The sequence below is a fragment of the Pezoporus occidentalis genome, unplaced genomic scaffold (assembly GCF_034315485.1).
Source record: "Pezoporus occidentalis ecotype Australia unplaced genomic scaffold, CSIRO_AGI_Poc_V1 ctg6, whole genome shotgun sequence".
NCBI classification, from domain to species: domain Eukaryota; kingdom Metazoa; phylum Chordata; class Aves; order Psittaciformes; family Psittacidae; genus Pezoporus; species Pezoporus occidentalis.
The window spans coordinates 9352008-9377979 of NW_026915943.1; the positions used below are offsets into that span (position 1 = coordinate 9352008).

At 45.0% G+C, this 25972-nt stretch overlaps 2 protein-coding genes across 3 annotated transcripts in view; one reads left to right on the forward strand and one right to left on the reverse strand.

The window, feature by feature from the left end:
* PANX1 (pannexin 1) overlaps positions 1-3335 on the forward strand; it is a 30211-nt gene extending 26876 nt beyond the window's left edge. For both annotated transcript variants that reach the window (XM_062639329.1, XM_062639330.1), the window contains one exon: positions 1063-3335. In XM_062639329.1, the coding sequence (XP_062495313.1) occupies positions 1063-1148 (86 nt within the window). In that variant the 3' untranslated portion in view covers positions 1149-3335. The remainder of the gene's footprint in view (positions 1-1062) is intronic.
* A 13617-nt stretch (positions 3336-16952) lies between these two features.
* GPR83 (G protein-coupled receptor 83) lies at positions 16953-24902 on the reverse strand. Its single transcript, XM_062639333.1, has 4 exons — positions 23201-24902; positions 22371-22496; positions 21338-21471; positions 16953-20552 (listed from the first exon to the last, which is right to left on the reverse strand). The coding sequence occupies exons 1-4, from the start codon at positions 23585-23587 to the stop codon at positions 19928-19930; spliced, it is 1272 nt and encodes a 423-aa protein (XP_062495317.1). The 5' UTR covers positions 23588-24902; the 3' UTR covers positions 16953-19927.
* Between the last annotated feature and the right edge of the window lie 1070 nt (positions 24903-25972).

Genomic DNA, 25972 nt, shown 5'->3' on the forward strand with positions numbered 1-25972 from the left:
AGGATGCCAGTGCTACATCCCCTGGTGGAAGTAGCTTTGACTCTGTGGGCTGCCTCTTCACAACGTCTGTCACTCACTGAAGATCATAGAAGCATAGAATCACAGAATGGTTTGGGTTGGAAAGGACCTTAAGATCATCTAGTTGCAACCCACGTGCTGTGGGCAGGGACACCTCACACTAAACCATGCCACCCAAAAGATGCTTTAAAACATCCAGCAGCTGACCTGAGTATGTGAGCGGAGTGCTGAGGGCAAGTTAAGGAGCTGCTTCAAAGACAAGAAACAATTAAAGCTGCTTTCTCTTCAGAAAGCTATGCCTTATGCTTTATAAAAGGAAGCAGCAGCAGCACCCAGAGGGTTACTGTTCCTCCATACTTTGCAGCTTCATACAAGCAGCTCTGGTAGGTGTTTGGAGAAGGCAATTTATAAAACAAGGGAATTCAGGACAAGCTAACAGAATTATTTTCAAGACAGAAGAAGCACTTCTGACAACAAGCTTTAGTACAGCAATTTGGAGAAACTGACAGAAAGTGGTTTTCATTCTGAATATGACCCTTTTTGAAATGGCAGATGGGTGGGTTTGGTAGGAGGTTTTAAGAGCTTAAAGTGGACATCTCTGCTCAAGGAGCTGAAAAAGCTCATAGAAAATCTGACTCACTTTTACCTGAAAGCAGAAATTCTGAGACAGTTTTCATCTCACAAAACACTTCAGAAACTTGTTTTCCTTCAGAGCAGGACAAACTCATATTTGGAGCTTTCCCAAAATGCATTACAGAAAGAAGCTGCTATTTCATGACCAGCTCCGGCTCTTCCTGCCTGGGTACAGCTGCAGACTTCATCACCTATCAGCATACCTTTGTCTGTGGCTCATTGTCTTTTCTTCTGTCATTAGTGGCATCAGCATGGTTTAATTCATAACTGTGTTAACAAATCAGTGCTCTACAGCTCCAGGCCAGTGCAGGACAGCTTGCGACACTGTCCTGGTGATAGTTCCTTTGTAAATGAGGATATGTTGAGTGCTTTGATGGCCCTTTCCCTTCTAAAGGTTCCCTTTCTCTCTAGTTTTGACAGACCATGATGCAAGTGCAAACACCAGTCCCAGGGAAGGTAAAAAGCTTCGCCAAAGACTCTTAGACTCTTCATGCTGACGCTTCCCCACCGCAGCAGGCAGGAGCTCCGTGCTACAGGAGCGCTTCTCCTCCACCTGCGCTGTGCTGAACACAAGCTGCTGCTCTTTGGGTGCAGCCCTCTCCATGGCCTCACAGTTCCACAGGGGCCAAACCAGTTTACAGAGTACTTACGTAATAATCAGCAATCACGCACCTGAAAAAGCATGGTGTGGACTTTCACTGCTTATTGAAAGAAACCAGCCACGAAACACACAACAAGAACAAGAAATGTCTGTCATGAGAAACAAGTCACATGCATTGAATGCAATCGAAGCTGGCAGCAGGAAAGAGCTAGCACTATACTGTAAGGGAACAGGGACACGTAGCCCTGTAGGTAACAACATGAGATGGCCACTTTGCCTTCTGAAGTGTTGCTCTGCTGGGAGCGGCCATCTCAGTTCTGGGGTGTAAGTGAAGCATCTTGAGGCTCCCTGCCCTGGAAAAGGGGTTTCTTTGTTGGTTTTTAATGACTATGGTTGACCGGTACCAGGTGGTGGCTGGCCTCTGATACTGGCTCTGTCCTCACAGGAGAAATAGACATAGCTCAGTTCAGTCAGATGTCTTGGTTAGCTCAAGAGATGTGTGGGGCTAATTACTTGGCTCTGATAGGAAAGAAACTACAACCAGGCTTAGTATAAGGGGGCACTGTAAATGTTGGTGATTTTGAATTTTTTATGGATCCGTAAATTAATGATGTCTTAACACTTTAATTTTCACAAAATGTAATGATACTTAAGCTAAATGTTTCATTTCTATTTCTCAATTATTTTGGTCTTAGTGGCTAAAATAATCCACCTTGGAGTTCAAACTGAAGATCAGTGAAGTTGGTTCCATTTTGTGATGGTTTGCACAAGTTTTGTAGCGTTTGTACCTGTGGGATTTGTTTCCATGTGTTTTTAGTATCAAATGCAATATTAGTTACGCTGTTTTCCAAACCCCACTCAAGAAGACAGTCATTTGTATTACAGTAGCACCCGAGTGCCTCAGCAGAGCCAAAATGAGGTAGATGTAAATATGACAAAAGTGTGTTCTCCCCACACGTCCTGTGACTTGATTTTAATCAAGATGCTGAAGTGGATTGGAATGGACAATAGAAAGGGAAGCATTGGAAAACTGTCCTGGTTTGCTGTTGGACAGTTTTGGGAGAGCAGCATTCAGTTTTCATGTCTTCCCCCTGCCCAGGATCTCTACCTTCAGTGAACAGTAAAATGAGCTTTGTCTTGACTTTTGGATACAAAGGTGGGGATGGGGGTTCTGTATTGTCCATGTAATGTTTTGCCTGCCACCTCTTCAGAGTTGTCTTTTTAGACACACTAGCCCCTCTTCTATAGCTAGGTAGGAGCTCCATTTTCTGGTTCATCTGTGTCACCTGCTGTTGTGTTCTCAACTGTCAACATCCTCCATATGGCTGAGGATGGGGGGGGGGAAGAAGTAATTGGTGCTACCATCTCTGCACAGAAGTGTTTATGTGCTGCAGCAGATTTCAAAGAGGTAGTGTACCTACTTGGATTTGGCAGCCACTGTTAAAGTGGATCCCAAAGTGCTGTCATACCGTAGCTTCAGTGAGTGTTACAAGAACTCTTCAGTTATTATATGGCTTTCAAATAAGACAAACCTTACTTAAAAGAGAGCCTTAAAAGCCATAGTATTACGCTACCTCTGCATAGGACAGTAGCAGAGCTGCAGTCCTGATGTCTGTTGCATTAACAGCAAGAAACAGGGCTTGTGTTGGACACTGGTGGTCCAAAGGGCTCAATTTTACTGCCATATTTCTCCCAGCAAAGCTTCAACCCCTCTGACCTTTACTAGGTTGTTTCTGCCTGGCTGTGCTGTGATGCTGATGGTCCTCTATATGTGGGTAATGCAGATGCATGTTGTGCACTGTGTGTTTTGAACAAGGAGCTATAGTGCAATACTAGGGGGTTGTGATGTGGATGTGTTAGAAGGTTTTGATGTAAGTAGAGTTCTCAGTCTCTAAACCTCAAAATTCCTGAAGGCAACGTGTTCATCTTTCCTGTTGGATATGAGCCTAACTTTTTACTAATTTCCCTTTTGTATTTAAAGATATGACTTGCTGCAGTGAATCTCTTGTTGTCTTGTAAAGCACTCAATAAAATTTGTATCCATTCTTCTTGGTTATTTAAATAAAGTCAATTTTGTGAACTACAGCAGTGTGACTGAAGGTTATAAGAACAGTTGCAAGTTGCTATCTGAAAACCCGTCATGCAATACCTGTGATCTGATGCTAAACCCTGAGCAAGCTTTTTGGACAGTTTTCTTTTAATTTTTGCTCTCATAAAATTGTCAGAGCACCATGAATTGGTTCAAAATCTGTTCAGCCTTTAAAAACTGTTGAGAAAACATCAGCACGTGGTAAATAGACCATCCAGTGTGTGAATTACTGTCTATAAATAGGCCACAGTCTCAGCATGATTGAGCTTTTCATCTGTATCTTGGTAGTTTAAGATGTGTTTTCGCACCTACCCAGCTCAGTTCTACTTAGATTTTAGTGACACTGCTCCCAAACCTAGAGCCCCATTTAATGACCCTGCAGGCAAAGGATGTCCTGGCTGCTCTTTGAGAACATGAAGATAGAGATCAGGTCATGAGTGGTTTTCTGAAGGTGGAGGTGTGTCATGTTGAAAGGGGGCTTCCTCAAACCCTTTATATTTGATCAGCATGTCAGTGTCCCAGGGAAGACCCTTGTGTCTGACCAGCCTGTCTGTGTCCCATTGTGGGAACCCTACTGCACAGCCCACTGCAGCAGAGGGTGATTTGACTAACCCATTCAGCCTGGTGAACCATGGTATGGTAGCTTCCATGCATGGAGGTACCAACTGCATTTCACACTGAAAAGGTTTCCTTAGTGCTACGACGTCTGTTAGGCCCCAGTTTTCTCTAATTTCCCCTTCATCCCCAGTGATCTTCCTGCAGAGGTGGGAAAACTTCCACACTTACGATTCCTTCCCTGCCCAACTTAGACTCCTCAGGCTTCAAAACCTGAATTGTGTAAATCCTTGTAAGGGATCCAAAGGAGCCATGTATCACATATTCTAATGATGCTAAAGAAAGCCCTGCGCTGTGCATAAAAAACAGACGTTTCCATTGAATGGATTCTGCTATATGAAATGCACTATATCTGCTACGGTACTGAAGGAAATTAGGAGTAGTTTGGACTTTACATTTTTTCTGCACCAAGGCTTGTACTGTAGACTTGCTTTCAAAGGCTCACAGGAGCAGCCTTGTTTCTAACCTATGGATCAAAGCAACTATTGTATTTCAAAAAGTAGGTGAAGTGTTCTGTCTTCTTAAGGAAGTTTGCAATTCCACTTTAATGAAGTTTAGGCTATCTTCACCTCAGTAAGCGGCTGTCATCAATCACTACACAGGTGTTTTCATGCTGCTGTGACATTGCCCCAAGAGCTGGATCAGTACAAACAGGACAAGAAAGGATGAAACAACAGTGATTACTTCCAATGTCTGTGTTGTGCTTAATGCCTCCAGTAAGGCTCTTACTGATGTGCCTGATGTTTACTCCTAGCATAAAACAGCATGCTAGGAGCACAAGGTAACCCTCACACTGACTGTGAAGTACACCAAAGAATTAGGCTCTGATTCAGGAATACTCTTTGTTCTCAAGAGCTTTGAAAGGGTCTGGGGTTTGTGGGTTTCTTATTGGTGGTACCAAGGAGATGAGGAAACAAAGGAACGCAGCTTCCTGCTCAGTACCAAGAAACACTACAGAGGGGACCTGCCAGATGAACACACCAAAACCACTTCTTGGCTTGTAAAAAGACTGTAAAGAAGGATCTGTTGGGAGACCTTATGTAGCCTGCTTGGTCAATGGCCCACTCAGGAGACTTCTTGCCTCAGGGTGATGGGGTAGGGTCACCTAAGTGATGAATAAAGCAAAATGCTGGTGGAAATCAGTAGGGCGATGGCTGAGGCAGCAGAAGTGCCCTGGAAGGGACAACACTGGGGCAGAGGGCACAGAGCTTTCGTGGTGGCAGAATGTCCTACATGTGTGCAATTAGCAAAAGTACTGGTCTATCAAATGGCCTAATGTAGAACAAGACATGAAGACGCTGTTGTTCAGAAGTGCAGCCAGCACAAAGTAAATATCCACATTAAAAACAAGGCAAACAACACCTCCATGGTGCTTTCCATTCACCACTAAAGACCCTTTTGTCCACAAACCCCACAGAGTCTTGCAGAACAGCATACCCTTAACTGAGCCATTTCCAGATGCAATGGGACCCCAGACAGAAACTACTTCCAGAGGAGTCTCACATGAGTACTTTTACCAACCACAGTTCCTACAGCCCATGTTCCAGCAAACAGGACTTACAGAAGATATCCTAAGGACAGTCAGGTTGAAAATCCATCTATCCTGATATCTTGTCTTTCAGCGCGGTCAACAGTAGCTACCTAGGGGACAAGAGTAGGTATAGGTAAAGCAGTGGTAGCTAATGGCCAAGCATATAGCCGTTCTTTCCCAGAATAGTGCCACCACTGCTATTAAACTTTCATATATGATAGTTGCTGGTAGGTTTTACTTCCAGAAATTTCACCACTTCCTTTGGGAAACCATGAAAACTTTCAAGACCCATAATTCCTAAAAGCAAGGAACTCCACAGCTTGATTAAATGTCGTGCAAAGAACTATTTCCTTGGGTGTTTCCTGATCAGTTAACACCTCGCTGGCCTGAACTAAACTCCGTTTCTACCAATTCAAATCAGCAGCACCAAGAAAATCAGCTGATGTGACCCTTTCCCCATGCTTTAGTGTCCTAGAACACGCTATTCAGATACTGCGGGTCCTTTCCACCAGTGAGAGTCTCTTACACCTTTACTAAGCCCACCCAGCACCAATCTGCCGGGTTCTTGCTTTGTGAAGGTTTAAAGCTCCCTGGAATGCCCTCAGCAGGAATTTCTAATAACTCAAAGTCAACATTTCTGCAGCACTGTTACTGAATCTATCAATGAAGTTTTATGAAGGATCCACCTGTTTCTAAAGACTGTTAAATTAAAGCTGAAATTAAAAAGATTGTTTGTCCTTCATTCTAGCCGGCAGGGAAATACAGTCAGAAATCAGAGCCTTGCAGTGCTCTTTTAGCTTGAAGTCCTGTGAATGCTCACACTGAAGCGCCGGCCTTCTCTGAAAACAATGAGGACTTCATCACTACTTGGAGAGGAGCTCTGCTTCACTGGTACTCTTGTTTTCGTTTATTAACTCTTCAGGGCTCCTCAGAACAACTGCCACAGTCATAGCAGTCTGTCTGAGCCACAAAGAAAGGGGCAAGTTCTGCTCAGACTGAAGTTCCTCTTCCGTACACAGCATCCTCCAGAGACAACTTCCTGAAGAGAGAGATTTCCCTCCTTCCACTGGAGGAAAAGCCTTTCTCTAGGGGAGAGAGAATAAACCCCTGCTTTCATACCCTGGCATTGAGCTGCATCTCAGCATGAATTTCCTTGGCTCATGAGAGTGATGAGAAGCTGGAATCCAGGCACAGTAACACCCTCAGGGTTTTGATGCTCCCATAGCAGCAGCAACAGTTTTCCAGCTTTAGCTACTTCCTTAGACCCACCACTTCCTGCTAAAGCGTGTTTCCTCACATGCTGTTACTACATACAAAGAGAGATGAACTCTTGACATATCAGAGCTGCTGCCCACATCAGCAGTTCTCACCTCTTCCTCTTCACACATCAGACAGTGAACTGCCACAGAAATGGGCTTCTCCCATTCAAGGGAAGGAGCGCTGCTCCCATATTCTGAATGAAATATCTGTGTCTTTAGAACTGCGTCAAAAGGTGGGGAGAAAGGAAATGTAAAAGGTGTGTGCCAGGGAGACTATCTGGCATTGCAACCAAGGTAGCTGTCCTGAGCTACAGCACTATGCTCCTTAGGGTTTAAGCACAGATGAGTTTAAAATTCAAGGATAAGGTATGAGATGTTCTGAAATACCTTCATTGAAATGCTGAGCTGTTTCGTTCCTCCTCCTCTTCCTCCCCATTACACCTTCTCCTCTCCCAAAGCTTGTTGCAGGAGGCTGAGTGGTAGATGGTCACTGATGTCCTTCCAGACCTCAGCAGCTTCCCAAGCTTCAGCCGTCATCTCTGTGCTTTCAAGACTGCTCAGAGAAGCCAGTAATAAGGCAGCCATGCTCTGACAGCACTTGAATTCAGCACTGAGCACCTCAGGGGGTAAGGTAGAGTGCGTTCTCCTGGTTCTCAGTGTAACAGCAAAGCAAGAGGTGGAGGTTGCTGGAGCATTGCTGGTAGCAAGTTTGCTGAAGATAGTGAAGACAAACGCCTCAGAGTTTTCTTCTGGGGGCTTCATAGAATCATAAAATCATAGAATTGTTAGGGTTGGAAAGGACCTTAAGATCATCTAGTTCCAACCCCCCTGCCGTGGGCAGGGACACCTCACACTAAACCATATCACCCAAGGCCTCGTCCAACCTGGCCTTGAACACTGCCAGGGGTGGAGCATTCACAACCTCCCTGGGCAACCCATTCCAGTGCCTCACCACCCTTACAGTAAAGAATTTCCTCCTTATATCCAACCTAAACTTCCCCTGTTTAAGTTTTAACCCGTTACCCCTTGTCCTATCACTACAGCCCCTAATGAAGAGTCCCTCCCCAGCATCCCTATAGGCCCCCTTCAGATACTGGAAGGCTGCTATGAGGTCTCCACGCAGCCTTCTCTTCTCCAGGCTGAACAGCCCCAACTCTCTCAGCCTGTCTTCATACAGGAGGTGCTCCAGTCCCCTGATCATCCTCGTGGCCCTCCTCTGGCCTTGTTCCAACAGTTCCATGTCCTTTTTATGTTGAGGACACCAGAACTGCACACAATACTCCAGGTGAGGTCTCAGGAGAGCAGAGTAGAGGGTCAGGATCACCTCCTTCGACCTGCTGGTCATGCTCCTTTTGATGCAGCCCAGGATACGGTTGGCTTTCTGGGCTGCAAGCGCACACTGAAGCCGGCTCATGTTCATTTTCTCATCAACCAGCACCCCCAAGTCCTTCTCCGCAGGGCTGCTCTGAATCTCTTCTCTGCCCACCCTGTAGCTGTGCCTGGGATTGCTCCAACCCAGGTGTAGGACCTTGCACTTGTCATGGTTAAACCTCATGAGGTTGGCATCAGCCCACCTCACAAGTGTGTCAAGGTCCCTCTGGATGGCATCCCTTATTCATATGACCTTGCAGTTCACAAATGACATATTTGAAGTGACAGCAGGCCAGAGACAGCAGGATGCCACTAGAAACTCATCTTAATTATTCCACTACAACCTAAAAAGAGCCATGAACTAAAACAATAAGGAGGAGACAGCCTGAGTCAGCAGATCAGGTGGAACCAGCCATCAGTGACTGCTTGACTTCAGCTCTTCTTGTCTGAGTGAGAACAACCTCACTTAGGTTGACTGAGAGGTTGGCTAGGACATCCGGTACAGCAGGGGAGGGACTGACATCTTACAGACAGGTAAAACCCCCCCCAGGGAACGTAGTGCAATTGGCTGTCATTTAGGAGCAGCTGAACATAAAAAGGACATGGAACTGCTGGAACAAGTCCAGAGGAGGGCCACGAGGATGATCAGGGGACTGGAGCACCTTCTGTGAAGACAGGCTGAGGAAGTTGGGGCTGTTCAGCCTGGAGAAGAGAAGGCTGCGTGGAGACCTCATAGCAGCCTTCCAGTATCTGAAGGGGGCCTATAGGGATGCTGGGGAGGGACTCTTCATTAGGGACTGTAGTGATAGGACAAGGGGAACAGGTTAAAACTTAAACAGGGGAAGTTTAGATTGGATATAAGGAGGAAATTCTTTGCTGTTAGGGTGGTGAGGCACTGGAATGGGTTGCCCAGGGAGGCTGTGAATGCTCCATCCCTGGCAGTGTTCAAGACCAGGTTGGACAGAGCCTTGGGTGGCTGCATGATTTAGTGTGAGGTGTCCCTGCCTATGGCAGGGGGGTTGGAACTTGATGATCTTAAGGTCCTTTCCAACCCTAGCTCTTCTATGATTCTATTCTATGATTCTATGATTAGAAGAGGGGATTATAATGACTCAGTGGTTCCAGCCTTTCTCAGCATATATCCAGGCATCAATAAAATGACAAACAAAAGAACTGTTAACTTTTTTCTGTGCCTGGTTTTGACCTGTGTTGCTCTGAGATTCTCAATTCCAGGTATCCTAAATAGAAGATGCTCTTCTCTTTCTGTCTCAGTTCTTGTTTTATACAATAGGGGTGATAACACCACTTCATCAAATGAAGCATCCTGAATAAATGTGAGGTGCCAGAATGGGCAAATGTTTCCTCAATGTCAGTAAGTGCTACAAAAACTACTCTGAATGAAGTGCTCTGAAGAAATGAATTCTTTATTCAGAGAAGGGTTTGAGGACGACACACACCCGTGGTCAATAAGGGAAAGAAAACAGTGAATAACTGGTTTTGATCACTATCCTTCTGTAAACTAGATGAGGCAGAGCATCATGGAAAACTAACGTGATTCCATACCTGAAAGTTGCGTCATTCATGTGCACAATAGGAAGCAAAATCAGGAGTGAAACGGTAGTTTCACTCTGCAATATTATTGTTCTTTTAAAAACTGTGTTCATGATGTTACACAGCGAGCTTCACCAGCCAGCGTGGGCTATGAAGTGCTGCAGACACAGAAAAGCAAACAAAGAGCTTATGAAGTCATTACAGTCAATATTTTACTGATTCTGTTCCCACTGTTTTATGCTACACACACCTTTCTCCAGCTTGTCAGCTTAGAGGTACCAAGCTGCACTGATTGGTACCAGCCGCACAAGGCAAGGTTGTGGGTTTGGAGGGGGCAAACACTGTGTATGCACTAGTGGTGACAAGCAGACCCCTTTCCATGCAGTCTGGCTCTCCTGCAGGACAGTTGCCTTGGAAGTCATGGTGCTGAGGCTTTCCAAAGTGAAGGGAAGAAAAGGGCTGGGTGCAGACCATTCAGAACAGTACCTCAGCCCTCCAGATGTGCTTTCCTTCCTGCATCTGGATGCTTCTGGGGAGCACTGGTCTGCTCTAAGCTGCTTAAAATAATACAGTGAAGCATAAAACTCAGTCTGGTTCCTCCTGGAACATCTGCAGTGTCATGGTTTTCACATTGCAGGTAAAATCCTGGTGTTTGTTTAACTATTATTTCCTAAGGGATTTCTTGATGTGTTGTGAGGATTGTTATCCTTGCACACAATTCATTTCCTTATTGTTTTATTGTTGCCCTGTGAAGTGACTAGCACTTGGTCACCTCTTGGGAGATTAACTGGTTTGGCAAGTCTGCAGCCAGTAGGGTTATTTGATCCAGGTAGGACAATGAGGAAGTACCAAGACTATAGCATCTGGATTTGCAATTGATGGTTATAAAGCTGTCCAAAGAGTAGTTATTTGTCTCAAATTTCCTCTAAAGGGAGATGCTCTTTGCTAAAGAACTGAGCAGGTCTGGGGGTGAAGAAGAATTTGGGAAACAAAATGCACTCTTTAGAGAAATACACAGTGAATATGGTACTAGATAGCTTGAGGAAGCAGATTTTTTTGGACATCATTGCAATTGAAAGGCGGTCACAGTCACCTGGGTGGCTGTGAGACAAGATTGGAATTTGGGTGTTTTTTCCTCATATTTGAATATTGATTATTATTATTATACTAAATTAATAAATTATTATACTAAATTACTATATTATAATATTAAATCATTAGTATCATTTCTAAAAGTAGCAACTCTACTAAACACTAAAAATACGTATTTCTGAAGTGACACAATGTAATGAAAAGAATAAATCTATTATAGCTTTGGATCATCCAATATTCACACATCCACTTGCTTCAAAACCTTTTCATGTTATCAGCCCTCCCCTGAAGGGCTGTGACACAGAACTCGCATTACAGCACTTGTTATAAAACTCTTTGTTTCTTCAGATTTCTGGATGTGCATTGCCTCACCTGTTTACAGACTTTTTAAATCATTGAGATTAACCAAACACCTTCATGCAAACAGAATTCCTTGCCTATGGATGAATTCCCACCCAACACAGGTCCCTGCTGGATTACTCCTCTGAAGTCAGAGCCTTGCTTCCGCACATAGTCCAGAGAAAGCAGCAGGTGCTTTTGGAGGCATTTGAATGGGTCATCAGTACAGGGATGAAAATCGCCTGAACTCACCGTGTTCATGCTACATTTTTAATGTCTTTGGCTCTTGCACACTTAAAAATTGAAACTCTCAACCAGCAACAAAAGAATGGGTTTCTTTTTGTTTGCTTTTCCCTCTTACTTGTTCTAAATTGGGATGAGAGGATTACGTGATGCTGCACAGTTCAGAACAACGCCTCTGTGCTGGGAGTCTGAGATACAGGGTAAGAAACAGACCCAAAGGCTGCTTGTCTGTTTGGCACCTAGGAATGTGCTTGCACTGCCAAACAGGAGTGCCAGGGACCCCACTGAAGGGTTTGGTCCCCGCTCTCCTCTTTGTTCAAATGTTAGCTCATTCTTGAGCCCTGTCTCGAACTTCTGGGAATGGTTGACTTCAAGAGCACTTCCAAACGGCAGAAGGGATGAGACCATACTGATCTGGTTCCCACCACCCTAGAAGTCCTTCCAACATATCCCATCCAGTTTGGTACCTTCAGAGACCCTGATGGCTTTACGACATCCAATACATGTCCTTAGCTTTGTGTTATTACAAACTATTCTGGTGGCCTCTAGCAAACCCATCACATTTGAGTGCTCTCAACTGAAAAACATCTCCAGAAATGTAATTATGTCTAAATATCCCCATATCCCTGTGACCCTAGGAGCTCAGAGTCAAGGACTGCATACAATGACATAGCTGGTCTGCTCTAGAAAGAGCTACAGACTATGGAAACAAGTGAGTTGACACCTTAGAGCCAGGAATCACTTGTAGACCTTCAGTTATTTAGTTGTATGGGAACACCTGCCTCATCCTAAAAAGCCGTGCTTGCTATATAAGATGTGACTCAGAGACTGACCTGAAGGAGGTGGAGATCTCCAGGCAATTGTTTTGGAGATAAAGTCAATTTTATTTCTGGACAGGATATTGCGGTGATGACTGGATTCATCCATTTCTAAGTATCATTGAAAGGCTTTGAGCATAAAGGGTGGGAGGTCTGACCCCACTGTGACTCATGGTGGCTCACAGAAATCCCTTCAAGCCAGACTGCTGGAGACATGGTTCCTGGAATTAGAAAGGATAGGCCAAAGAATTCCCCTCTTTCTGTTTCTCTAATGACAGCCAAAATCTGCTCCCCAGCCTACAGTGCTGACCTGGGGAAGGAGCAGACGTTGCCCTTCTGCTGGGCTGTGCAATGGGGAAAGCAGGGGAGAATCCCATCCTCATCCTTTTTGGTGGTATAGGGAAGATGAAGAATAAGAAGCTCAAAGCACCGAGCCATGTATCAGACCCAGGGGCTGCGGAAGGCATGTGCATCCTCACCCAAGCCCCTAAGAGCTGCGTCATGCAGGAGCCTCCATGGGTGGACAGTCACAACGTGGTGGCTTCAACACAGGGCCATCAGACTGCAGCAGCAGCAGCACAGGCTGCGCTATCCCACCAGCATCCAAGAGATCTGTGAACAAGTCTGTCATGAGTAATAGTTATTCTCAGTCTCCTGGGAAACTGCAATGCTACAGCTCTGCCTCTGGGTCCACACCCAGGTTCTAGGTCAGGGATTTCAAGGCATCTCTGAAGCTCCTGAAACACTTTTCTGCTACCTGACACTTTACAGGAGCTGATCTTTGCTTCTTTTTATGTCCTTGAAGGTCTAATTTTAGTGGGAATACCTGGCCCATGGCCCTTGCATGGCTGTGCTTGCAGCACACAAATACAGACAGCAGAGCTGAGACTCAGCTCTAAGTCTACACAGCCCAGCACTGTGTGAATGAACCTACTCATGTTCAAAAGCTGTGCAGCTTTATCCAAGTGTTGTTGAGCTCAGCGTGAGCTCCCGGATCAGTAGCTTCACTGCACAAATGTAGCCTGCACCCTGGGAAGTCTCTGATTTCACAGAGCAGGTAAGTCTGTAACTGGCAAAGATGTTAGGGTACCACACAGAGGTCCACTGATGACTTCTATGAAGCACTTAGACAGGCTGTTTTGATTATGGTCTACCCAGAATGCATCAAAAACCACCTTGAAGTTTCACATTCAATATGCAAATGTCAAAGACTCAGTAACTGAATGATGCAGTGAGTAACTGCTCTCTCTTTGTGGCACCAAAATGTGTACAATGGTACCAACCTTTGTCAAGCACTTTGAGCTCCAGAGGAAAACAAAAAAGCCACGTTTGTATTAGCTCATATTTAACTGGTAGTGTCCAGTTAAATAATTCATCAAGGAAATTAGGAGGAGATTTATACTTATCAGAGAACTGTGATTTTGAAATCTCTGGAACCTCACAGTTTTCCCTGTAAGACGTGGAAGGGAGGTTAGTTTGGAGAAGGTGCCTGGTACACTTGGAAAATGCCTGTGAGAGAATGGCATTCAAGTTCCTGAAATTGCTTTATTTTTAGTATCCCTCTTCTCAACCCCACCAACTAAGAGGAGAATGTATTCACCTCATGCTGACAGGAGAAGGGGTAGGCTCCCTTGTAAGCAGAGACAATACCAGCCAAATCTGAGGTTTATTTCTTCTGTGCAGGAGAAATCTGTCATCCTTTCCTTGGGTCATCATCTCAGCATGCTTCAAGGAGCCTTGGCTTACTTTTACCTATTGTATAGCGGGAGGCTTTAACTATGCTACGCGCTGTCAGTTTATGAAATATCCCTCTAATGGATGCAGGCACAATGCTTCAGCTGTGCATTGCTTTCCGTTGGATGAGGCAGTCTCTGACTTGGCTTACTGCTACTTATGGCTACTTTGAATAGAAAAACCAGTACTCTTCAAATCATGAAAGCTGCAGAGCCAAACACTCAAGGTTTTGGGGATGCCAGTAGTAACTTCAGCTATGTGACCTTACTTGAGTTCTCTTATTCGTATGCCAGATGATGCATTTCTAAGTGCAATTCATTGTTACACCAAGCTCCTGAGCTCAGGCTTTGTATTCCATCCTTGCAAGCAGCTCAGTGCCTGCACACTCTTTGCTATCCAGTAGACACTGTTGTCCTGTGTTCTGCTGCTGGGGCACGTGTGTGAATCCTCCAGAGGAAACAACCGAGACAGGTTTAAAAGAACGCCCTGCACTCATAACAAGGATGTGACCGGTAGCCGTCAAACTGGTGAACCTGGGGAATGCACAACCCCAGGGTAAAGCTGTAAGCAGACCCGTGGTGTGATGACAGAAGGACGGCCACAAGGTCACAGTACATCATCTGCACCACTGCTATTTCTTCACCCCAACAGGAGGACAGTCTGTATCTATAAAGACACTGAAAATGAGAGGTAAAAAACCACAGCAGGCCTTGGCTGAGATTTATGGAAGCAGAAGCAGGCAAGATTTTGAGGGAAAATACAACAGTAACTGTTGACTCTAACATATATATAACACCCATCCAAAATCTAGTTCATTGTTGCCAACAAAAAGGAGCGCAAGAGGCATAAAGAGGAGTCAGTAGCCTGCATCCCTTGGGCTCCTTGTCACACAGGAGTCAGCCTAGCTGGACGCACACACATGGGTCTTGGTGCTTCTGAGGATGTGGGTATGAGGTTGGGAGTGGGGAGAGTCAGATAAAACAAAATAACCCTTTTCATAATACCTCAGATTTATATTCACTATATTCCCAGATGGGAAATAAAATCCTCCCAACAGCATGATCCATACCATGCTCCAGAGCAACCAGTCCCTTCTCACACCAAAGGCCTCCCCAGGCTTGTTCTTGCAGATCTGTGCTTCTAAGGCTAGCTACTAAATTGACTGTTCCAAAGCACTGCACAAGACCAGAACTCCAAAGGTAGCAAAAAGCCCAGCTGCATTAGGCAAACACACACATAAGGGAAAATGAAAGAAGATGATCTCCACTGGGCACATGTGTCTCATTTTATCATCACTCAGACCATCCCTTCACACTCTCAGAGGTGGCCTCTCATTGCAGTTTATGCTCCATTGCCTGTATTCACATTCTAAAAGGACTTCCTGGTCTGAAACAGAGCTGTGGTATAGTATAGAAATACCCATGGCACTGTATGCCCAGTTTAAACTGCCCAGGATGTGAATTTGTCATACTGTTCAGTGTGTGCTCAGAGCACATCCCTCGCTGATTGCAGCGAATGCAAAATGGTTCTTCAGAATCCCAAATCACATCTGCAGAACATGAAAAATAGCTAATTAGGAAACACTCATCAGACATTGCCCTGTGCCATGGCACGTACTACGGAGCACACTGTATTTCATACAGTTTTCAAGGATGCTCTTTCTGTATCCTTCTCCTGCACGCTTCTGTCCTGTTGTCTCTAAAACTTGTACCTCTGCTGGGCACTGGCCACGAGTTCGACCCTGGACAGGCTGTTAAGGCTCACTGTCCAACCTGCCTCTTCTTTTCCTTGTACCAGGTCCATCTCCCCTGCTCTCTATAACTAAATTACAGGCTTCAGCACTTCTTACACCCCCTCTGGGCCTAGGATCAGGGAGAGCCTACAAGAGGAAGGTTTTCCACCCAGTGCAGGGGTGCAGGATCCAGAGCTGTAACTGCAGGACCTCTGCTCAGACTCACCTGGAGCATTTGATCAGGCATTTGATGCTTTGGGGGCATTAGAGTTACAGCAAGGTTCTACATACGTAGCTGTCTTAAGGATGGTAACTGTGCCCAAAGATGGAGAATCTTAAGATATTGCCTTTAGCTTCAGAAACATCTTACCTGTAATATATGTATGCCCTTGAAAACATTCACTGAAAGGGAAAAAAACATTCACTAATGTAATATACAGCCCAGTCCAAATGTCTCTGGTTTGCAAATCTGTGTTAAAGTGTTGGGTAGACAGAGCATCACCTCTCGTAAGGCTCACCTCTGCTGTCAGTCTGTCCATCAGCTCCAGCTGATCATCAACCTGCAACCTCTGTCACACCAAAAGCTCCCTCAGATGGAGCTCCCAGTACCTGCACCCGTCACAGTGATTTTCCAGAATGATGGGATGATGGCTGATGCATGAGCTGTCGTGGCAACGTGTCCTGCTCCAACAGTGAAACTGTTTGCTCCCAAAGTTTTAGGCCCTTCAGTGCCTGTTGTCTTGTGCCTGAGGGATTGCAGAGTGCAAGCTCCCACCTGTGTCTGATGATGAGTATCGTAAATCAAAGACACCATTCAGACAAAGCTCTGAAAATGCTCTGAAATCAATGATTTATGGGCAAGAAAGAAACTTTGAACATCTAACACAACTGAGCTGTCAGCAGACGGCAAGCAGAATAATCACAACTGAAGTATTTGTTCTTGAGTCTTCTAAGCTACAGACACACAGGAAAAGAAGAAAAAAAAGGACACAACAGAAAAAGGTAAAGCATTAAAGAGAAAAAGATGAATTCGAAATGAAAAGGAATTTTTTCCCACTTTGAATCATACTTTGAAGATGCCTTGCTTTAGTTTCCTGAGGAGAGTGGCCCAGCTGGCAGGTGATGCTGACAGGACAAAGCCACAAGAGATGTGTGGCCATGCACAGGAGTGCAGATGCTCTGAAGGCTCAGAGCAGAAGGCCAAGCTGCTAGCAAAATCGAACTTTCAGAAGTAGATTTCCAGGCAGACTTCTTCTCTCAACTTGTTTGTGACCAGAGAGAGAAAGAATCCTGCAAAATACTGGATGCCATATGAAGATTTGAAACATTGCATGTCCCGAAAGGGAGACTCTAGATAAAACCCCAAAACTTGAGTAGACAAAGTTTTTAATTCCTGAAGCCACATGACTCTATAGGTAAATGCAACCATAATGATGACCATTTGTTTCACTGAGTGAACCAAAGATGCTTTTGGGAAGGGTCTCTTGATCTCTCTTCTCCTTTTGCCTTAGACAGGGAAGCTCTTCTGTTCATTACTAGCTTAAGCTGAGTAAAATCACTCCAGAAATCTCAGTAAAGGATTTATTAATGAATACAGAACACCAAATGTGTAGCCTTCAAAATGGTTTAGTTCAACATTTGCACAACTTGTGTTGAAGTTAAGGTGGGAAGAAGATGGCATTGGCTTCCTGTACCTCCTTTCCTCATGCTATCCCCTCCCTTTGTGTCTTCTCTCTGAGTCTCTTCCTCCTCCTGCTGTCATCACATGCTTCCTCCCCTCTCAGCTTCTTCCTCACCCCTCTTCTCCCTCCTCTTTGCTACCAGTGGGTGAACACTTGCTGCTAGAAAACACATGTAAATCCAAAGTGTTTTTCTTTTGACTGAGGAAAGCAAATGTAGCATCCAGTTTGTGGCTTTATCCCTTACTCATATGTGCACACACTCGTTTTTCCTCTCCTCGGGAAATGTTTTAGTGTTTAAACAATGTTTTAATATTTAAATAATTAAAAAGTGATAAGGATGACTACAAAGGGTTATGAGGGACTCTGAATTTAAATTGGAACTGTGTGATTACAACGAAGGAAGATGCAAAGGGAAAAATGAAGGAATAATGTCCACTGAGCAGACCTTGGGAGAGAAGGGCTAGCTTCCCAAACTCTCATGCAGAGGGTTTTCCAAGACTACCAGACCCCTCTCTCTTGTAGAGCAAAAATAGGCTAAGGTTCCTGCTTCTCTCATGTGCTTTGGCGTGCTATCTTACGTATCTTCTCATACAGAACATATAGGTCAGACCTTGTGCAACTGAAATCAGGGAATGGGTCTGATTTAATCTGAATGGGTTCAGAATATGTCCCAGGTTACTGTGGCTCTCAAACCATCCCATCACCCCTCTTTTAAGTGCACAGTATTAGATTTTTAGGTATTCAGCATTCCTGAAGGTTTATTTGTTGGTAGAGAGTAGAGATCTGCTCTCACTGGACAAGGGCACAGTGCAGAGGCTCTGCATGTTTGAGATCTCTAGTAGAATAGACTAGACTAGGACACTTCAGTTGGAAGGGATCTACATCTGTCCAACTGCCCGACCACTTCAGGGGTGATGTGTTGCAAAGGTTACAGGAGGAAGTGGGACTTTCCTTAGGGGGTCAAAGCAGTACCTGCATATCAGTGATACAAATACTGCGACTTATGAAGCCTTGATAAAGGGTAGCAAACCAGCACTGGATTCAAAGTGAGACACTGTTAACACCTTGCGAAAGAGCAGGCGAGCTGCAAGGCGAGGTAGTCATTTCAGTCTTTTTACTCAGCTGTGAAAGACCTGCACAAGGCATAGAATTATTTCTAAGTTTATACTAAGACATTGGGAAAAACTGGTTTTCTTTTTCCTCTTTTCCATTTATAAAAGGAACATTTTTCTCGCTTCACAGCTGGCTGCTCCAAGTTGAATATGGAACGAGGCACACTGGTGTGGCATTCAAGCTAATTTCCAAAGCACAAGGAGAGTTATTGCTCTCCTGTGCCATAAAAGGTACAGCTTTTGAAATGCCCTTTTTTTGTGTTGTTTTGTTATTCAAAATCTTTTCCTGCTAAGAACATTAAGTTCTGCAAACTACTCCAGACAGCTGCAGTCACATGAATTTTCTTTGCCACCTCAAGAAGGACACATCTCACTCGTCTTTAAATGCACCAAAATTGTGCAATCACCAGAGGATATCTTACAGAGAAATGTTCCACTTTTATCACTTGCTATCAGAGATATCTGTTCTCCCAAAGCAGTTCATTTATGAACTAATTCCACAGAATGAGCATCTTATCTGGGATGAAATATCCCAAACGACTGATCTGAGAGATACCTGGGTATTTACATGATAAAAGAACAACATTCAAAGGCAAATTTAAAAGCCAAAATGTGGGATCCTTTAGCTGCCATTTGACAATAATGTAAAGGTGCATTGATCATAGTCCAAACTTAGTGTTTAACTACATGTTGTCTAACTGTGGATGGGATGTCCAGCATTCTCCAAAGTGGCTTTTTGGGGCTTAGTTCTCTATATGAGAAAAAGCTCTCTGAATTCTATGTGATATAGCACTGGTGGCAGATGCTGAGCTAACAGGTTGGTGTTTGCTATCTAATTATGCAAAGAACAGGCATCCAGTTTTCTTCAACTTTACCTTAGAAAAAGCTCCTGTGTATTAAGAAAGTTCTCTATTCAGCAATGTCTACCTTACTCTCCACTTCTCTGAGAGTATCTTCACAAAACCATGGATTTATGAAATACATCTGTTCATTCATTCTGAGCAGATCATGACTTTTCAGACCCCAGTTCAGAAGGGATGCCTTCCTATCCAGCTGTCCTGGTTAAACCATGACGCCAGTTGCATGGATCTAAGCCACCAACATAAAGGTCTATATCTTGACCACTTCCATGTTGCTATGAAGAGACAGAAAAGAAGGAGGAAGGACTGATGTGAATAGACTGTTGCTTTAGTGTTTAAGTACCAGGAGAACACACACACAGCCCCAGTGGTAAAAAGGCGCAGTCACACATATAACAGTGACACACATGCAGAGAATCCCATCCTGCAAGCCAAACCAAAGTCAACTTGACAAAGAGAGTTCCTTCCTGGGAAGAGTTTGCTTTCTCTCCTTTAGGGGTTTCACACCATGATCATCAGCCTGCACTACCAGAACCTCCTCTGTAGTTTTACCACCTGTGGTTGCACACTCCCTAAGTAGGCCAGGGCTCCACATCTTCCCACCATTTCAGCTCTAGCTATATCTATGTGCCGTGCAGGCTCACTGTTTAACTCACAGCTACAATCGGCTCAACTGCAGAGATGTCTGTCTTTCCTGACTGGATGTTGGAAGCTGACGAAATGACACGGGAGGCCTGCAACCTCTTGAAGTTGCTGTTTTCTGGCCAAGCCAGTCGGTAGGATGGGGCTGTGGAGGGAAGCCTCTGTTCCGCGGGCCTGGGAGGCTTTCTGCACATGCTGAGCAAAGCTTTGAGTTCTGATCGGAAGCTGTCATTGAGCCAGCAGTAGATGAAAGGGTTGTAGCAGGTGCTGCTCATTGCGAACCAGTGAAAGGCAAAGTACAGGGCATTGTTAGTGTGGATGGTCTGGCTGGAGAGGAGGAGGACGTAGCAATTCAAGGGGAACCAGCAGACTGCGAAGAGGATGACAACAAGCATCAGCATCTTTATGGTCTTCTTATTCTTCTTGCGAAGGGCAAAGTACTGCTCAGTGGTGACATCACCAATGACATTGCGCAGCCAGAGCTTCTTAGCCACTGTCACGTAGGCAGCAGAGATGATCAGAAGGGGCAGGACATAGAGCAGAATGAAGGTTGTTAAGTCGAGGTACTTCCAAAAGAGGTCAGCAGGCTCAGGAAAATCTGGCAGGCACAGACACCGGGTAACCTCCTCACTGCAAGTGGAGACACCAGACAGGGGTGAGAGCACATACTGCCTGACAACTGTGAGAAGAGTACATCAGAAACAAGGAGGAAGGTAGGAGAAGGCTCCTGCCATAAAGCCTGGAGGCAGACCCTTTGTTTACCCACATGTCACAGATAAACCAAGCTCTGCTGTCCAGGATTTGAGCCATGGAGTAGCCTGTGAGCAACAAGGTGATAATTTCCCATGGGCATTCATGACCTTATAATTATTTTATGAATTCCATCGATTACAAGATTTCCAGCTGCACAGAAGCAGGTTTTTATTTTCTGTCCTTTGGCAAACAGAAAATCAGTCTCTGCACTTATTAAAAGACCTCATCCTCATTAAAGCATTTTCCAAATACCAGTGTTCATGACAGCATTTTATGGAGCAGGGAGCTGAGGCAGGTTTTTTGCACTTTCCCAGGGCTGATGAGCAGATTAAAAGCTGTCAGCTTTTATTTTTTTCCTCATTTCTGGTCAGATTGGTACATTGTGTAAAACATCAGTGTACAGAGATAAAGGGTGCAGGCCAGATCCTCTAACTTCCTTGCCTATTTCATGCGATTAGTGTGAAAGAATAAAGATAATATGATTAAAAATAGAAACAAAGACAGGACATAAGCCATTGCAAAGGCATCTGATGAAAATTACAGACTAGATATTTGGCTGACCTCAGCATAAGCTAAGGGCTTTCAGTGGAAGATGCCAAAGTACAACCACTGAGAGTTTCGCCTCTTGGGAGACTGTGGAAGAAAGCAAAGCACATCCTTACCTGTACTCAAAGGTAAAGAGTTTTTGGTAGATAGCATGTGGTAGAGAAAAACAGGTTGCCATGATCCAGATTACAGAGATGTAAATAACACCTTTTGCAGTAGATATGCGAGGTTTCAATGGGTGCATTATAACCTGTGCAAAATAAACCAGTATTCAGTCTTATGATATTTCAGGAAATAATGACATCAATTTCTCATATGATCTTCTGGCCTTAAATCTATTACTTCGTGTGGAAATGTAGCATGCCAGCAGTACAGTCTTCACCCAGCTCCCATTGATTACAAGCTCTACATGAAAGCCTGAACTTTTCTCCATGGAAGTGAATAAAGTCACATCCCAGTCCTGCCCTCACTTTTCAGTATTTGTGCCTAGGTGGGAAAAACTGGGTACCAGGGAGTCTCACACACGTTTTAAGCAGACCTGCCTGTGGATGCTTCTGGGAGCCAGTGCATTTCCTAGAAACGAGAAGCTTTGTAATAGAAAATGTCAAATGTCAACTTTTTGTGTGGTTGTTGAGTGCCTGCAAACCAATAATGCCTGACTCACCCCAGTTCTGAGCCCATTATCAAGAGCAAGCCACAGCTCTGCTTGTGACAAAGACCAGTGTGCAACAGTCATCTCTCTGGTGTTTAGGGTATCTTAAAGGGAGGCAGAACTGTGGAAGCTGTCTCGGATGTCCCTGCATCCATGGTGCTGGACAAACCACCCCAGAAGAGAGCTGCCCACATGAATTCCTGTCAGGCTCTTGGACTTTCTTCTCATTTGAGACCTATTGGATTATCTACTGCAGAAAAGCTCCCATTCCCTAGCCAGAAGTGATTGCAAGGCGATGGACAACTCCCGTCTTCCACCTTGCTGCAGGCTTGAAACTGTTCTTTCTATCTGACAGCAAGAACTGCTTCCCCACCCTGTGAGCTCCTCAGGCATCTTAGATTAATCTGGGAGCTGAGAAGGAAAGGCCATGGGAATCCTTTCTCATTTTAAATATGTTCTCCCAAGCTTTCCATCTATCTGCTTCAGAGAGCTCTCACCTGGTGCCTGTCCACGGCAATGGCTGTGAGGGTCAATGCAGAGACATGGAGAGAGCAGTACTGTGCAAACCTACTGACATGGCACATCCCCTTTCCGAATATCCAGGTACTGTTCACAAAACGAGCCTAAAACCAGAACACCATTAGCTTTGTGCACCCACACACACACCTCCACATGCACATCTGAGACACCCCTTGCACATCATTCTTTGTGCTATGGAAAATGTATTTTGTAAAACTGCAGGTTCTTTATATAATCATATCATTTTCTGGCTTCTGAAACCTGAAGAGTTCAGTGCTGCTCAGTGGCCCAGCAGTATCCTCCAGGACAATACTGCAGCACAGTACTAAAGATGTTTGTTCTGTTTTATCCACAGTGTGTCCTGCAGCCTATTGAATCAATACATTTCTCCTTTCTACTTACAGAATAGGGCTGACCTATACATTTTACCTTACTTCAAAGCAAAGCTTTTCAACACAGCTTGTAGAACTAATCTTTTATTTTTCATCAAGAGGTTCATAGTATTACCTTGGAAATACTTCAGAAAAGGGAAGGGGAAATAAGACCGGATACTATAAAGTACCCAGTAATCACTGTGACATTATTACTGTTCAGGTACTAGCAGGGCCACTTTTAACAAATGGATAATCTCAGAACTTCAACTAGATAACAGGAATTAAGAGAAGAAAAAGACAGATGGAGTTTTCCAAGCATAACTCCAATCACTTTAATTTGAACTGGACAGAACAGCACTGCCTACAGTAGCATAAAGAAGAAAAGGCCACCAAGTACCTGTGATGCCTTTATGGCATCTCTGCCCCAGTCTTACCAGTGTAAAAGGTGTGTTGAGGAGCGTGATCATGATATCAGCTACAGCCAGGTTCACAATGAACAAGCTGGTGGCGGAGCGCATGCGCTTGGTCTTGATGACAACGTGACAGACCAGGACATTGCCGAAGAGGGAGAAGACAATGATGACAGAGTATGCTGCGACGAGCAGGGCTTTCACAGTGATGCTCTGCGACTCCGCTCCATACCGGCTCCTGCCCACAAAGCTCTGCCACTCAGCCAGGCTGTCGTTATCCCAGGAAAAGAAACCCGAGATGTTCTGGATCACGAAAGTCTTCTCCAGGCTCCCATTGGGGGACAACTTTCCTGGGGTTACAAAGGTGTTAACCAGGTGGGGGAGGCAGAGCCAGATGAAACAGGACAACATCTCTGAAACGCAGCTCTGCTCCTCAGAATTGGAAATAGCTCACTTGCAAGACAGCAGAGCTCGCCGGTGTGCCAGCAGAGCTGTCCTCCCCTCGCTCAGCCCAGGCGCGCTCAGCATCAGGAGCAGGATGTTCTGGATTCTCTCCCGCTCAGCCTGCTGCTACTTTTGCTCCTTCAGCCAGCTTTATAGCCCGAGGCGAGCTCCGCGCCGGGATCTTGTGCAGCCATTGGGCTGCATGACATTATTTGTGCTCTGACGTGCTGCTTTTCCATGCAGTCACACTCCCCCAAGCGCTACCCCAAGATAAGCACATCAGAGAGAAAGGCAAATCAACTGTCAGCATCCTTTTTCTCTCCCGGCAGCCAGGCTCACGCAAATCCCGTCCTGCTTATAAACCAGCAGCGCGTGTGGCAGCTCTGCTGTCTTCCAGAACACAATTCCAATTTAAGTTCAGTTTTAAAGGTCTGGCAGGCAGGTTGCAGCTTATTTCACAGCATGACACTCACTAACTAGCATAGAATAAGGGGCAACAGATAAAACTGTGAGTAACAAGCCAGCTTACTTTACTCATTTTTCCAAAGACCTTTTTCGCCTCAGAGATGGAGAAATACTTAAGACTTCCCCTTTGAAGAGATTTCCTCTTGGCTAAGGGAATAGAAGTTTGATGCGAAACTCTGCTTTCTAGTGTTTATAGAAATACACAGGTAGTTACAAAGTGATAACGTGGGATAGAAGATGGGATGTCCCAGCCCAGTGAATTCAGTATCCAAAGAAACAGGCTGTATACTGGACAAGCATTGAGGAGAGGGCAGCATGCTGTGACAGTGTGCTATCCCCAACCACACCTTCACTTCCCATAACCCTGCTCAAGTGGCAACCAGTCATGGTCCTAATGTTGCATCTGGTGATGACATCTTCATCTAGGTCAACATGGATTGGGGGGAGACAGGTAACAACACAATAACCAAGGGCTAACTGGTAAGTGGTTAACTTGCTAAACTTTGAAGTCTTAGCTAAGTGATGTAAAGGATTGATTGTGCACATATAATCCTTTAGACATAAAACACTGACCCCATCTGGGACTAAGTCGGGATCCAACTGCACCTAGACTCCTGAGTTCAGAGTACAAGAGAGTCCTTTCTGAACCTCATGACTGATAATTCTGTTTGACCCTGTCCTCTATGCAGTAAATGCTCAAGTGCATTTTGTCACCCAGTCTTGTTGAACCACTGTCCCATTCACTAACAGACTTTGTTAAATCACTGGTTTACATCAGTAAACATACTGTTACTTCTTGCTTAGGAGTGAGGTGTGTCATTCCCTGTGCTTTCCCCCCAAAACACAGTAGTAAACCTAAAATCAGCATCAGACCAAATCCCACACAGCACAGAAAGACATGTTTCTTCATGCCTACATGTGTAAGGTGCTGCCCATCTGCTGGGGACAGATCTGCTTGTGTGGTGTCAACTAACCCCAGCCAGGGCAGGCTTTTACATAGGAGGCTTTATTTAACTATCAATTAAAAGACCATTATCTGAAAAGCTTGTATTAAAAGCTGGTCACTCACTGGTGAAAATAACACTTCCAGAAGATGCTTCTGACTCCCCCAGTGACCCACTCAGGCTACTTTCTCCTCAGTACAACCAGCCCACAGCGCTCCTCTGCACACTGCTATCAGCATCCATGTCTTCCACAAAATTGTCCAATTTAAGCTCTTTTGGATTTGGTCCATCTTGGAAGGAGCTTTCCAGAGAACCTGCTGGAACTGCTAAGGTAGCAGTCAACTGTGACCTTTCAGAGAGAAGAAATCTGTGTCCAGCCTGGAAGCAGCTGACCAATGAGGTGCCCCTGATTTGATGCTGCCAGGAAAAACAGTCTCACAATGTAACATAAAGGTTGGGAAAAATGGGAGGAAGTGGGATAGGGCAGTGTTCTGGTGCAGGTTTGGGATGAGAACAGAGTGGGCAGAGGCACCTGTCTCTTCCCACTGGGCTGCTCCAGCAGCTCCCAGGCCTCTTCCTTTTCAGGGCTCCTGACCAGTGCATAAGGGTATTCCATCCTCTGACATTCAAATTCTATTTGTTACTCTTCCACATCTAATCAGATCCTGCCCCCCTGTACTGTAATGCATATATTGGCAAAACCCATTAGTTCTGTGTATTTACTCCCCCAGTCTGATTCTTCGTTTCTAGCAAGATACCCTGGCATATGCAGCCAAAGCCACCGGTGCCTTTGAAGACCAGGTGTGTTCCAGGAGAGCAGGCAACCTTCTCCTCACCTCCTCAGCCAGGCTGCAAAAGAGAATGGGAATCTCCTCCCATGAAGCCCAAGCCCATGCTCCTCGGAGCTAGGCTGACTGTCTTGTGATCCAGAGGAGGTAGGGTC

Bases quoted from the DNA above. Each gene is read 5' to 3' on its own strand.
- GPR83 (XM_062639333.1), bottom strand. From the start codon at position 23,587: ATGTTGTCCTGTTTCATCTGGCTCTGCCTCCCCCACCTGGTTAACACC. The intron at 22,497-23,200 runs GTAAGACTGGGG...TTCTGGTTTTAG, and splicing joins TCAACACACCTTTTACACTG to GCTCGTTTTGTGAACAGTAC. The intron at 20,553-21,337 runs GTAAGGATGTGC...CTCCACTTGCAG, and splicing joins CTCTTTACCTTTGAGTACAG to TGAGGAGGTTACCCGGTGTC.